The 15663-nt window shown below is 32.7% G+C and overlaps 1 protein-coding gene and 1 long non-coding RNA gene across 2 annotated transcripts; one reads left to right on the plus strand and one right to left on the minus strand.

Annotated features, from left to right (window-relative positions):
- Positions 1-538: 538 nt before the first annotated feature.
- On the minus strand, positions 539-15336 carry LOC128989471 (dynein axonemal assembly factor 1). Its single transcript, XM_054411364.1, has 9 exons — positions 15207-15336; positions 14498-14589; positions 12044-12265; positions 7894-8036; positions 6878-6976; positions 5717-5781; positions 5316-5401; positions 3079-3230; positions 539-2332 (listed from the first exon to the last, which is right to left on the minus strand). Exons 1-9 carry the CDS (start codon positions 15281-15283, stop codon positions 539-541), a joined length of 2730 nt encoding a protein of 909 aa, XP_054267339.1. The 5' UTR covers positions 15284-15336.
- On the plus strand, positions 9853-10739 carry LOC128991156 (uncharacterized). The gene is made up of 2 exons (XR_008490603.1): positions 9853-10117; positions 10629-10739. It is a non-coding gene; the product is annotated as an uncharacterized LOC128991156 (long non-coding RNA).
- Positions 15337-15663: the final 327 nt, after the last annotated feature.

Consider the following 15663-nt stretch of genomic DNA (forward strand, 5'->3'; position numbering starts at 1 on the left):
AAGTGGCAAAATGCACGATTTTAAGCAAATCACAACGAGTCCAACCATCCCGTCAACTTTATGAGACCACTGGTTATTGTAAGTAGGCCTTTTCCACAGACCTGACCGAGGTGGGATTTCAACCCTCGATCCACAGTGCTACTACCTCTGACTAGGAAGACAACACCTTCAACCGCTTGACCACTGATAAAAATCTAACAGCATTAGTCAACCAAAAACCGTACAGTAGTAATAAACCATACTCCCCGGTTGTAGCACATTTTAGGTGTAGCTTATAGTTGTTTTTGTTGAATTGTAGTGACATAGATAGTTCAAGCGGAAGTTTGTTGAGGTTAGTCTTTTGCCCGATATATCGGCTGTTGAAGCTCAAAGGGTTGATTTTGTTTTGACGACAAATTGTACTTGATTCGAAGTTTAATGAACAATATCTTGAATAAATTCAAATTATAAAATAAGGAAAAAATTATTATTTTTCTGAAGTAATTGTTATCTATATTCTATTGAAAATAAAAATGAGAACATCTAGGAAAAGTCTCTTTTATTGCTCATTCTCATGTGTGTCACTTTCCGTCAGCGAAGAGGCAATTTGCAATTCAAGTGAGCGATTCACATATCTAGTCACCTGAGGTTCATGTTGGATTTTGGTTTCTTCTTCATTAGCTGTACTTGAAACTCCATGTACAGTTTGGGATATGTTTGTGTTTGTAATTTCTCCTGTAGATAAACAAGGAACTCTGTCTTCATTTGTTTCAGAAGCTGCAAATTTTTCTACTTTTGGCACAGTGTTATTACCAATGCTTAACTCAGTTCCCCTTTCATAATCCCCTGTTGCTTCTTGGATGTTAAACTTGTGGAATTGTTTTCCTTTTCCACCAATAGATTCAGAAACTCTACTGCTTGATTCAGCTTTGAAAAATGTATTTAGATCAGGAGTGGATGAAAATTTGCAAGACATCTTGTATTCATCCTTGTATAAATATTCCCAATCAAGGTCAGGCAAAGATGAAAATTCAACATCTTTTCTCCCATTGTTTAAAGTTTCTTCAAGATGAATCTTGAAGAAATCATTAATATCTGAATTAGATCCTTTGGCGTCAGTTTTTCCTACTCCTACTAACTCATCAACTTCCCTGATAGGTTCAGTTTTCTCATCTTCAGCAGAATCTCTTCCCAGCAGCCTTTGCCAGTCTACTAGAGAGATCATGGTTTTTTTGGCTTCCAATTCATAAGGACTTGACCTGTTTTCATCACAACAACTAAAATCTCCCTTAAATGGTAATGTTTCGATTTCATCCAAATATGATGAGGAGCTGTTAGAGTCAATGTCAAAAACATCTAGTCGTTCAGCTGCTGTCTGACTGGTAACATCAACATCGATATAAAGCCTTTTATCAGATGTCGTTTCTTTTTTTCCCTGAGAGTCTTGGTTTATCTTATCATCACCCTCTTTGATTGTGACTTCATCACACTCTACTTGAAAAGTATCTGTACCGTTGCAACTGTCGTCTTTCACAACCACAGACACAAGATTATCTTTACCTTCAACACAATTGTTCAAAGATCCATCATCATTGTCATCATCACTAAATATTTCCTCAATCAATGGTTTTGGTCGTCTGAAAACCTCCACTGAAACATCGTTTGATTCTGTTATCAAACTTTCTTCCACATTTATAGTTTTGTACTTCCTTGTTGAAATTTCTATTAGATCTGAATGATCTTCTGGGGAATTTAGTGGTGAAACTTCCACGCTTTCAGATTTTTCTTCCTCACAACCATCATCTACTTTAATGTTGATTACATGCTTCAGCAATTTATTATTTTTATTCGTTGAGCTTCTCTTAAATATGTTATCTACTGGTTCCAACTCTTTTGTTCCAACTAAATTTAAATTTTCGGTGGCGTCTTCTTTGTTTCTTACAACTTCGATAAGGGTCCTTGGTGGTTCTAAATCAACCATTGAAGTTGGATTAGTACTGGTTAAAGGCAAAATGCATGCTTCATTTTCACCCGCAGAATCAGTATTACCACAATTTGTATCTAAATACTTTTCTTCTAAATCAACCATTGAAGTTGGATTAGTACTGGTTAAAGGCAAAATGCATGCTTCATTTTCACCCGCAGAATCAGTATTACCACAATTTGTATCTAAATACTTTTCTTTTTTTGTTGAGAACATTTCCTGAGATTTCTCTTTGCACTCTTGTATTATTCCGTTCTTTTCTGTATCTTCAGATTTAATCTGATCCAAACCAACAGCAGGATTCAGTTTTTTTATATTTTCCTCAGTTTTCAAACCCCTGGGTGAGATTGAAGGTGCTATTTCATTTTCCTGAAACAATAAAACTCTTTTTACTAAATATTTCTACTTACTGCTAGATTATAAAAAAATTATTTTTTGTTTAGGGTGAGACTGTACATTAGGAACCATCCCCATTATATTTGAATTAGGCTCTTAAAATGTTACTAACCTACTGTTAGATGATAGAAAATAGTTATTTGTGTAACTTGTTAGCGATGTGGCACTTTGTTGGACGTGAGAGAAATGTTTACTCTCTGGACATAAGAGAAACTGGAAAGTTTCTCGAGTGCAGCAAGGGCACATTGCACTCGCGTTACACATTAAATGTTTTCTACAGTTACTATAAATCATATGAATAATTAGCCTTTTAAATACTATAAAACACTTTTTTAGGTTAGCTTAAATCCAAGTGTTGAACGAAATGGGAAACACTTCACCAGCTGATCGTAGTTGTTGTATCTTTAATTGTTGCCAACTTATTTTCAAGCGTATACATATTATGTGCCTAATAAAAGCTTACTGTTTTGTGTTGTTTGGTTGGAATACTGGAGTCCTGTAGCAAAAGTTAGTAAATGCAGCAATTAGCTACTTTGCGTGCTATAATCAGTGCAAGGAAGCCCACTTTGTCAGGTCATTGTAGTAAAATTTTTTTTTTTTTTTTAGGGTGAGACTGTACATTGGGAACCATCCCCACTATATTCAAATTTATGTTCTTAAAATATTACTAGTATTTTATAAGACATTTGCAACATTTTAACATGATGTATGTATCTTACCTCTTCCTTAAATTCTTTTTGATGGTTTTCAATAGTTGCCTTCTGGATATAATTTCCTGTTGGTTCTGTCTGTGTTTCCTCTCCAGAATTTTCATCCTCGGTCTTTTCTTCCAATGCCTTGGCTTTGCGAGTTTCCTTCAAATGTAAAAGGGCTAAAACAAACAAAACAAAATGTAAAACCTCAAAGATAGGGCAAAATAATATGTTAAATCACATTAAAATAAAACTTCAGACTTTAAAATAGAGTTTGTATGGTAGATTATTGAAAATTTAAAAATAGGTGTGTTTTGTTTTAACATCTATTTACCTATTTACTACGCAAGCAGGTTTTTTGTGACAATTACTCCTCCGAAACTACTGAAACGATTGACATGTTTTTGGTGTCATTGGAAAGAGCGTAATGTGAAGTTGTGCAGTAAACTTTCTTTTTTGGGAAATAATTTGAGAGTGAGGCCCTGGGGCCCTTTAAGGTTTCGTATTTCTCCATAAGATTAACATGGGAAACAAACATTGTTATGAAACTCCAGCTTTTGTCAGAAATTAAAAGTGAGAAGAAGAGCATATGTTAATTGTAAACTAAATCGGTTGAAATGAAATATTACCTATTTGAATTTGGGTTGGCGTAAATATTACAATGGAAAAAAGCGAGAGAGCCTGGATTGATATACTAAAAAGAAAACTGGATTAACACTGTGCTGCATTTCTTAGTAATCATTGAAAAAACCGATTTGCAAACTATGGAAACATAGGAAAGTCATAGAACACCACCAAGGAGAAGAAATAGAAATAATAGTTTTTTTAGAATTTATAATCGTTATTATGGACAACCTAATGTGTAACCTATGAGTAAGGATATTTTTGGAAAACACTAAAAAACAAGATCAGCTTTTGAAGATATTTACAAGAAATGTTGATTATATCGATCTGGTATGTACATCTTGAGTATTTCCATAATCTTTGAGTCAAATATTTTAAAGACATCAGAAGTTATTTGTTTTAAAATAACGCCTGTAATGCTAACAAATTGCTCGAATCCGAGCAACAAGTACACTAGTTCTACATAAAATTTCTAGGATTCCAGGGAGTGCTCGATTTGGAAAGTAGACACAGAATCAGGTTAGTGAAAGTACTGATGTTTCTCACTGTGTTCAAAAGTTGGGGAAGAAAAATATAAAATATAATACAGTAGACCCCCTCTTATGGGACCGGACCTAGGTCGGATGACTCAAAAGGTCGGTTAAAACGGGCAATCCCTGAAATCATAATATAATGAAGTGCTATTCATTTGGAATTATATAATCATTATTTTGAAGCCATACTTGCATTATTTATAAAATAAACTACTCTTATCTCCTTTTTCGTATTGACAGAAAAGTCACAAATAAACACAAAACACGGTTAAGTCAAATAGGCCTACTTTCAGAGGAATATATTATAATACTAGGCAAGAGTCAATAAAAATTAATCAATAAAAATATTTCAATACCGTAACTTTAGTACTGTAATGTATTAATTGATACAGTAAAGAACCTTTTGTGTTTTGTCAAAATTAAAGATGCAAGCAACCATTTTGTTACAAGACAGGATGTTTATAACCTCTCCATGGAGGCTCCAGGCACAAAAACGATCTTGACCTTGGAGTTGTAAACCCCCTTTCCCTGCCCTCCATACAAGTTGTGTTGTATCTGTTTGTTTATTCCAGTGATAAGATAATCAGGTAACGCACACTTTATGATGTTATAAATTTGCCGTAAAGATAACAAATCAGATCAGATGTGCTCGCACTACGAATGATGATGACAAACTGACAATAGGCTATGCTATAATTTTTGCGATTTATACAAAATAATTTATTCTTAGTCATATCCTGTGGAGATAAGCGTATGGTTCAGTTCTCATCGCCCAGCGTGGGAGCGGAAATGCCGAGATTCCTAGAAAGCGGTGGTTAAACCGAACTGCTCTCAAAGCAAGGTCGTTTAAAACAAACTGTATTATTTTACGATCGAAGGCGGATAATCCGATTATCGGTTAATACGAGGTCGGTTAAGAGGGGGTCTACTGTATATTACATTCATGTTGTACAGCCAATGCTTACATTGTAACTTTAACATAACTTTTGGGATTTTGTCTAATCACTGAATCATACATACAAAAGTGGAATGCTTTTGTTTACCATAAACTTTTTTATAAATATTACAATTTTGATATACCATAACTGTTTAAATGTTGTAGTGTACCTTCCACACTCCTCTGTATCTTCAGACGATCATTCTCAATCCACTCCAACCTCACTTTTTCGGAAGCTTCGTATCCTCCTGTTGCCCTGTAGAAAATCAGAGAATCAACCATTTACACTATAAAAACAAAATACACCTTGCTATATCCTCAAGACTTGTATATGTGTTAATGGATATATCTTTGACATTTTACTTGATATCATCATAAATTTAGGAACTTAAGTTTTCTATCCTCGTCTCCCTGAATAAAGCTCCTTCTCTTCTTGACCTTTGAAATTTAAGAAAATCACTCTGGACTACCTTTAGTGAAGTTATTTTTTAACGATCAGTTGTGCAAAAATAGCCAAAAATCCTCTAACTTGTAATTTTTATTAAAAAAGTTAAGCTTTTTTTACTCTTACCAAGCTTCAGCACAAGCACGATCCCTTGGGAAAACTGGACGGTCGTCCAAATACTGCAAGTTTTTCTGGAATGGAAAGAACATTAATCAAGATTTTACAGTGGAGAAAAATATATCTAGAAAATATGCGTACTCTCAAGGTGCAGCACTATCAGAGATACAGTACATGTTTAAATGGTCATTTATGTTTTAAATAGTATTTAAGAAATGGTTTAATTGGATACCAGTACCAAACTGACTTTGCTTTAGCTTTAGTTAAATACCCCCGCCGCAGCAAACCTGCAGACTAAGCGAATTTCCATTTGACTGATTGGATTTACACTGAAATGTCTACTTAAAAATATAACATTTATTCTTGATTTAAATAGAATTAGTTTAACAAGTACTTAGGTTTGCTGCATCAGGGAGGGTAAAACTTTTTTTTTTTTGTAAAATGTGAATAGGTAGTGAGAAATAAAAACATTTTCCAAATTTGATAAAAATATGTTCACAAACAAGCAAACTACAACAGTTTACTTATTCTCCATAAGAATAACATGGGAATTTTAAATTTACAATTTTTTGGAATTTTCTCCGTAACTATTAGGCGCATAATAACGCTTCAATATACTAAATTATTTGTTTTTTTAAGCTCTACAAAATGGTTTGGAAAGAAATTGCTAAATTTTATGTTTTTTGGGTCAAAAATAGGAAAAACCTATTTTTACCCCATAAAACCCCCCGTAAACCCCCGTTCCCATGGTCCGATCATGCTGGATCGCGAACTCGTTCGAATAAACGTACGTTTACACGTTTATACCAAATTTAATCCAAATCGGATCATTTTTGCTCGAGTTATCGTGCTGATGGACACATATATATATACATATATATATATATATATAAATAAATATATATATATGAATTTGAACGGATGGTGTTTTTGAGCTCTAGGGACCTCAAAACGAAAAAAAAAATCGGTCCCGCGTCCAGGTCTTACCATGAGTACTACGGTAATAGCTTATTCCCTATATGGGAAATTCGCTAAAACTAATAAATGCATTATGACAAGAACAAGATTGATGTCCACAGGACTTGCTTTGGAGTAAAAGCCTTTTAAAATGTTGAATTTAGAAAATTAAGGATTATACAAAAATGATACATAAAAATATTCTCAACTAACACATTCAACAGTGATAACATTTCTGTAGTTACGAATCTTCCCTTTAACTGGGTTCCCCATGAGATTAAGTACTCGAAGATTCTGCATCGACGCAAACACCTGCAAACAATATCAACTGATTTAGAAATAAGTATCAAAATAATTTTATAAACAATGATTACAAATCATTGTAAATTGTATGTGGTGTGGGTTGTAGGCGTAAATAACTAAGTAAGTAGTTTAAGTGAGTAAGATGTGGGCTGCCTAAAAATCATGGTTATTCAAAACTGTTACAAGAGATTTATGGCTTTGACCACTTTGGATAGTTTTAAATTTTGAGGTATATAAATCTTATGAAAGACATAAGACCCTCAATTCCTACATCAGTCGACACCGCTGATCTAGAATATAGAGAGCTTTTTAGGAATAAGTAGTTATACCTTTATTGAAAAAAGAACGTCTTGACGGCACCTTTCCTATCATCCATACATACAATTCATCAAAAAATCTTCATCTACTAGCCAGAAAATAATACCCTTGTCACAATTTTCACATCCTCTTAAACAGGATTGGTAATAAACTAAAAATAAAGAGGACCGTAACTAATTTTTCAACGATTCTTTGTGAGAACTAAAGGCTTATATGAGAATGGGAAAAAGTTCAATCTGGCACAAGAAACACAAAAATTGACACGAGAGAGTTGAACCTCTCTTAACTAACAAAAAATCCTAAAACCTAGGCTCTTGTGCTTTATGTCATACATTCTTGATTTTTAATGACCGGTACTTCAATTAGCATGTTTACTCTTTGAAAGAGTTGTTACCAGCATTATAGTATCTTATAACAAAGGAAGAGTCATTTTTTTCCTTAAAACCATGTAGGTATTAAAATAAAAGATTTGTTAGAGTTTCTATGTGTCTTGGAAAATCAAAACAGGCACTAATACAGCTTGTGAAATTTGTCAAGAATATATCACATTAAAACAGTAAGAAGCTTGAATCTTTGTATAGATCTATTACAAATTACCAAACAAATACCTGTACAACTGATTCATCCTGAAGGTTGTTGTGAGAAAGATCTACGACCGACAACTCCACACAGTCTCGCAGATGACTGATATCTTCCACAGTCTCCAACTTGTTGTGACTCAGATTCAATGTGTGTAGAACCGGTAGGATGGCTAGACAGTCAACGAGTTGTAAAGTTTACAACTTAAACTTCGGTTAGTTACTAGCCTCATCTTATAGGGATGTCTACTTCAGTATCCAATAGTCAATGGTGTAAACTATGAAAGGTTTGATAATTACTGTCACTGACGGGGACATGTTTTTTAATCTTGTAGAAATTTAATCTTTGAGAACATACAAGCAATAGGTCAAAGATAAGTGATGGGTGCTAATAATGCCTTGGATGAGTCGCATAGCACGATGGGGGTGTTTTGTGACTTATCCAAGGCGTTTGACTGTGTCAATCATGATATCCTCATTAAAAAACTAGAGTCGTATCCCTTTTCTGGAAATTCAGTGTCATGGTTGAAATCTTACTTAAATAATCGCAATCAGAGAACAGTCATTTGTAAAGATAATTTAAAAGTAAAGTCAGAATGGCAAAAAATTAGAATAGGTGTGCCTCAAGGTTCGATTTTGGGGCCTCTTCTATTTCTTATATATATCAATGATCTTCCAAAAAATGTTTCAAATAATCTAATTCTGTATGCAGATGATACTACTGCAGTAGTTAAAACAGAAAACAATGAGAGATTAAAACATAAAATTGATGAAAGCCTAACCGAATTGGGGAAGTGGTTTGAGATCAATGGATTGAAAATGAATGAAGAGAAAACCAAATTTGTAAGATTTTGTACACCTCAATCAATGGCACTCACTGATCAATCTCAACCAACTGAGGATAATGTAAAATTTTTAGGGCTATATATTGATAAACACTTGACCTGGAGTAAGTGCATTCAGTCGGTAATCGGAAAATTAAATTCTGCCTGTTTTCAAATGCTATGTTTAAGAAATTCTATACACCTGAAAACTTCTGTCATGCTCTATTATGCCTACTTTTATTCAATAGTACAGTATGGAATTGAATTTTGGGGGTTCGCCTCTGAAATTGAAAAAGTTTTTAAAATTCAAAAAAAGTTTATAAGAATTATGACTTTTTTACCATGTAAATCTTCGTGCAAAACAGTTTTTAAAGAATTGAATATTATGACTATTCCAAATTTGATTATTTACAAAACGTTGTTAGCGGTGCATTCAAATTTTGATGACTACATTAGCGAAAACTTTGACCACATCTATAACACTAGATTTAAAAATAATTTCCAATATCCAAGACACAGACTGAAGCTTGTAGAAAAAACACCTAAATACATGGGAAAAAAACTTTTTAATAAACTACCCTCGAATCTAAAAACTTTAATTAATAATAAATCTTTTAAAAGCAGCCTTGCTGATTTTCTGATAAGTAAAACATTTTACAGTGTTAATGATTATCTCAATGAAACTAACCAATCAATATGACTTTTATTTTGTATGACTAGAAACTTATTTTTTCCGTTATTGTTTAACCAATTTTGCCAACTTGTTTAAAACATTTTTTAATGCATAAGACATATTGTTGTACATTAGGTTAAGTTAGTAATAATCTTGACAATGTCATCTGTTTTTTAGCTGTGCTATGATTCAAAACGTTGATGTGACAATAAAGAATTATTTATTTATTTATAAAAGTCTCTCATAATAGTGTACAACTTCTTCGCTGAGTAGTAACAGTTGGTTCCCAGACAGCACGTGAGCTTGGACCAAACTTGGTTTTTACATATTTCTGAATTGGTATGACAAACTTGGAGTTTGGAACCCACTACAAATTTAAAACAGCTTTGGTTAAGTGAACTTGTGTGAATGCGCCAAAACTAAACTTGTTTTATTTACATATATAACCTGGTTGGCCAAGTCCACAATTTAAACACCTACCCAGACCCACGACAAGCTTGTTCATGTGAGTCTAAAGTGAGCAGTGCCATATGACAAAAGAATTTTCCCTCCACCCCTACCCAGAACGCTCCTAAAACCTGTTTCTTTGTGCTGAACCACCATTTTTGTTGGATTTAGACTTCCTCACTCTCAGTTGTCAGTTCTCACTTATCTAGTTCTGGTGTTGTGAGTTACTCGTTTCGTTACTAGTTGTGAGTTTTGTTTATGGTTTTGATACCAAGACGAAGCAAAGAAGAATTAAGGGATTCCTGTAAAGGTAAGATTTAAACTCCATTGATAAAAAATATACTTGTGTTGGTTAGTCTATGATGATATAAGTAAGCTAAGCAAACAATTAATTTCATTGCATCAAGAACCGTAGAATTTTGTTTATAGCCTAAACCTTTTGTGCTTTAACCTTTGACATACTCAGCGCTTCACTGAATCGACAACGTCACTCACTATACTATACTCTAATAGTCTACTGCTGAACTCAACAGAACAGTGCAAAAATTTGTGTTTAACCTTAACCATTATAGTCAATGCCTTAACCTAGTCTACAGATAAAAACAGGCCAAACCATTAGTTTACGTATAAAAGTAAAATAGTAAGAAATAAAAGTTTGATAACAATTTTAAAAACAAAGGTAAGTTAACACCCTGTGTTTGCAACACCAACAAATTCCAAATAATCAAATAATTATAATAACAAATAAAAATAATGAAAAATGATTTAAATGATAAATTTTAATAAACCAAATAATTCTAATGCAATTGTATTTTTTATAGATCTTCTGAAGCAGGCGGTGGAGTTGATGGGTTCAGAAAAGAAGTTGAAGGTCAAGTGGAAGATAGTGGGCATTGTATTTATTATATTAATAAATTGTCTTGAAATGTGAATGTCTTGCTTTCTAAACCTCACATATAACCAATATTTTTTCAAGATCACTCATAAAATAGGCTTCATTTTATCATAAATCTTTCTTGGTAAAAAAATAAAAGAAAAAATGTGGGCTAGCAAATGAATGGTGTGAAACAGCTTATATGTTAAATAGGTATAAATTATATTACTATTACTATAGCCTATAATAATAATAATTATTATTATTATCTCTGATCATGACAGTAATTGAAGTATATAAAACATCGTACCAAGTTCTGAGTGAGTCTATAGGTGTGAGCTTGTTTGCCCAAGTCTAAAATGTGCTAAAACCAATTCCAATATGAGTCTAGGCCAAGTCCAATATGAGCCTACTAAAAGCGGGCTTGGGTCTCCAAGTCCATAATGAGCCTGTTTAATTTATCAGTGTGAGCTTGTTTGCCCAAGTCTAAAATGTGCTAAAACCAATTCCAATGTGAGTCTAAGCCAAGTCCAATATGAGCCTACTAAAATTGGGCTTGGGTCTCCAAGTCCCGAACAAGTCCATAATGAGCCTGCTTAATCCACCAGACCCGTTTTGTATCCATCATTCCAAGCTTAGGGTGGGTTTGTGCCCATGAGTTCACTGTAGGTTTGGGGTTGGGACTTGGGTTGGACTTGGGGAGCCAAACCCATAACAAGTTGAACAACTGCCAACTTCGGTCTCTAAAACAAGTCAAAACCAAGCCTACAGACTTTGGTCCCTGAGTCTAAACCAGGCTTGGGAACTTGGGCCAATGGGCTTGGAACAAGTTCCCAGCAAGCCCATTGTGCTGTTGGGGTTTAGCAAATAACATTGCTTTTTCTAAAATTTGTTTGGGAAGGATTTATTGTAAGGAATTGTTAATTTGTAACTTGTTGAATGTTTATAAGCACACGATAAAAAAAAAGTTCTTATACTACTGAGCTAGAAAATTACAACGGAAGTAGCACTGGCACAGCAACTCAGTTGGAAAATTGACATGCTGTAAAATGTTGTTATGTTGGTACCAACTAGAGGAATCAACCAGCTAATTGGCTCATGGCTTTATTACAACGCCTAGTTCCACTGTACTAAGTACAATGTCTAGAATGTACTACCTATATTAATGTATTATAATGTATAATGTATTATAATTATATGTATAATGTATTATATATGGCGGCCGGCTTCTCTCATTCATTGATTCAGTGCTACCTTCAGCTGTATCCCTAGCTCAGTAGTTCCAACAGATGCAATAATGTTACTAATAACCACAGAATAAAGACCTATGAAAATAGGTCTTTATTCTGTGCTAATACTCACATAAATTTTCAATTTTCTCCACGTAATTGTGACTAAGGTTCAGAGTATCCAGTAATTGAAGCTCCTCTAGATTTTCAATCTTCTTAATAATGTTGTTGTGCAGATAAAGGCATCTTAAGTTTATTTGTTTCTCTAAATTTTCAATACGTAATAATGCATTATTTTCAAGCCAAAGACATTTCAGGCCTGTGTATTCTTCTAAGTTCTCGATTACAGTGTATCCTGTAAAAGTGAGCTAAACTTTTTATCTTTAAATATGATCTTAAATTTTATTCTTGACATACATAAAATAGCTGATACACAAAAAAAATTATATTTTGCATCGATAAGTTTATAATTTCTTAAGTGTGTTACCTGGGAGTAATTGCTCAACATTTTTAGAATATAATATTGAAACTAGCTGAACCGAAAATCTTTGTACCACCTACCCAGGTAGCACAAAAACGTTATTTTCACGTGAAATTCACGTTATCTTTTTCACATTTTCACGTCATTATCTTGAAAAAAAAGAGAAAATCACGTTATTTTCACGCAATAATAACGTAAAAACCGCACAACATTTCACGTGAAAAAAACTTTACAAAAAACGTGAAATTCACGTTTCTCTGTCACCATATATACACATTTTCACATTTTTTTTCACATGAATTCAACATTTTTTTGTCACCTTATTTTCACATTTTCGATATTTTTACCTAAAATTCACTATTTTTTTACCATATTTTCACCTTTTTCTTATATTTTTCACGTGGAATTCACATTTTTTTTACTTTATTTTGACATATTAATACTTTTACCAAAAATTCGCTATTTTATAACCAAATATTCACCTTTTTTATACACTGAACATTAAATTTACGATTTAATGTCACTGTATATTTTTATTTTATACCTCAAATTTTTATAACACAAATTTCACTCTTATCTTAACATTCATAAATGTTGGGAATTTTTAGGAGTTTAGTATCTCCAGAAGATTTTGTGAATGACTTCTATAAGAGTGAAATTTGTGTTATAAAAATTTGAGGTATAAAATAAAAATATACAGTGACATTAAATCGTAAATTTAATGTTCAGTGTATAAAAAAGGTGAATATTAGGTTATAAAATAGCGAATTTTTGGTAAAAGTATTAATATGTCAAAATAAAGTAAAAAAAATTTGAATTCCACGTGAAAAATATAAGAAAAAAGTGAAAATTTGGTAAAAAAAATAGTGAATTTTAGGTAAAAATATCGAAAATGTGAAAATAAGGTGACAAAAAAATGTTGAATTCATGTGAAAAAAATGTGAAAATGTGTATATATGGTGACAGAGAAACGTGAATTTCACGTTTTTTGTAACGTTTTTTCACGTGAAATGTTGTGCGGTTTTTACGTTATTATCGCGTGAAAATAACGTGATTTTCTCTTTTTTTTCACAAGATAATGACGTGAAAATGTGAAAAAGATAACGTGAATTTCACGTAAAAATAACGTTTTTGTGCTATCTGGGTAATAGTCAATTAATGCTGTGTTACATTTCTTCTGATTTAAAATACAGTAGACTCCTGGGAACCGAGACCAGTCCGCATAAAGGTTTTTCTGGTTAATCCAACGTCCCCAAAAACTCGTTAAAATGCATACTGTATACAGTATTTGACTTAAGTTTAGGAGAATTGTATTTAGACACGTGATCACTGGTCTCAAATCTTTCCCACGAGAACAGTCGTTTCAGTACCACCCACTTCCTGCCGATCACATCCGGTTAAACCGATATGCTGATAAAAATTGTCAGGTTAAAGCGATGTCATTTCTGCCGAGTGGAGTCCGGTTAAAAGGTGTCCGGATAAGATGGAGTCTACTGTAGTACCAATCTATTTGAAATCAATACCATAAGTGTTACATATGCTAGATGTTAAACTAAATTATATTGCACTAAAAAACTTAAATTTTAGAGTCAAACTGCTGGACTTAAAACAAATTGAACAGCTAGTCTTTTACTATGTTAATATAAATCACTGGTAGACAAATAGACATACCATTGATTAACAAACGAAATTAACTCTCATTTTCTCAAATGTTGAATTGTCATTTTATTAAATGCTGAATGTTTAAGTCGGTTGTTTGGTTAAATTGAAATGAATGGTATTGCACCAAAAACTAGGCCTAGTTACAAAATATGTTACGTCAATTGCTACTTAAAAAAATTATAGTTACTGTAAAAAAAATATTATAGGTACCTAATTTTACAAAAGCTAAAATTATACATTCTCTTCAGCTAAATAGGCCTATCATCTTTCCTTCAAAAGACGATTCAAAATATTCCTTGTCAAATTGTTGATTAACAATCCTTGGTTTAGAAAACGACTTCTCGTTTTATGGATCGGCCCCAAAATATAAGATAGCTAAAAACTTTAAAATTATTTCTATTCTATCATTCTCAACTCCAAAATACACTTGTTTATTTCACATACCTTTGAAATGTAAATACAAAACATCATTCAGATGTGGTGTGAAGTAAAGTTTGTTTTCTTTACAATGCTTCCTTAAAACTTCTTTAGTTATTCTGTAAAAAAGACCCATAATTTACCTTGTGTATATCAATTCTTTTAGTGTGTTTAAGGTGGTATTGGGCAAAATCTTTCATGGCCAAAAATTAAAATAGTCCTTGTAGACAGCCATAATTGTTGTTTTTCAGATACACATAACACATATAGTACTGTATACTTATTTTTGTACACCAATCACTAGGGCTCAAATGTAAGAATTGGATAAGATCTTGGTAACTAATTAGATAATTGATATTTGCAATCACCTTTTAACTGTAGAATGTACACTTTATCAAAATTACTAACCTACTCTACTACTTCAGATGTAAAAGCTTGTTTATTTACATAATTTTGTAATGAAACATGTCTCATTATCATTAGAAGCTACCTTCATGATGTATGCTTGAAAATGAGGTAAACATTTATAACTAAAACTAAAACCAAACAAAGACCATTTATGATATTTCTCCGAGATTCAAAGGGTTAACTTACAACAAGTTTTTAATTAGATATTTATTCCAAACAAATTTTATTTACCAACAAAGGGACTGTGTGATAGTTCCTATTTGGAACATGAAAACTCTAGGAGTGGATGAGATAAATCTGATATGCAAGCAAAAAAGTAATTATTTACCTTGGCCCTTTTCTTTCCTCTTCTTTTATTGCCTGTAATCTTGATAAAGCGGCCTCCCGATCTTCAAGTTGTGGCATTTTATTTTCTGAAATAACACTTGGGATAGCAAACTAAAGAAAATAATACTTGCATAACCAAAATGTCAATGAAAACAACATCTGTTGCCATAGCAACCGGTGACCAGTTTGATCTATAAACATAATGGAGTTTGTACCAACTTGTGGGGTTTTGTACTTGTGTATTGTACCAAAATCCATAAATTTTAGTGTTTAGGTGTCCGTGTGATAAAATATGGTGGTTGCCGTTGGGTGGGTTTTGACAGATTAAAAAACTAGTTTTAGTAGTTTGATTGCATCCTTTGTACATAAATTCTTAGTTTTCAAATTTTATAATATTCACTAAACACTTTTATTTACATTAAATAATTGTTTAAACACACTACACTACAAAAAAATAA

The sequence above is a fragment of the Macrosteles quadrilineatus genome, unplaced genomic scaffold (genome assembly GCF_028750875.1).
Source record: "Macrosteles quadrilineatus isolate MER2022 unplaced genomic scaffold, UCM_ALF_1.0 Scaffold_3__2_contigs__length_128488019, whole genome shotgun sequence".
Classification (NCBI taxonomy): Eukaryota; Metazoa; Arthropoda; class Insecta; order Hemiptera; family Cicadellidae; genus Macrosteles; species Macrosteles quadrilineatus.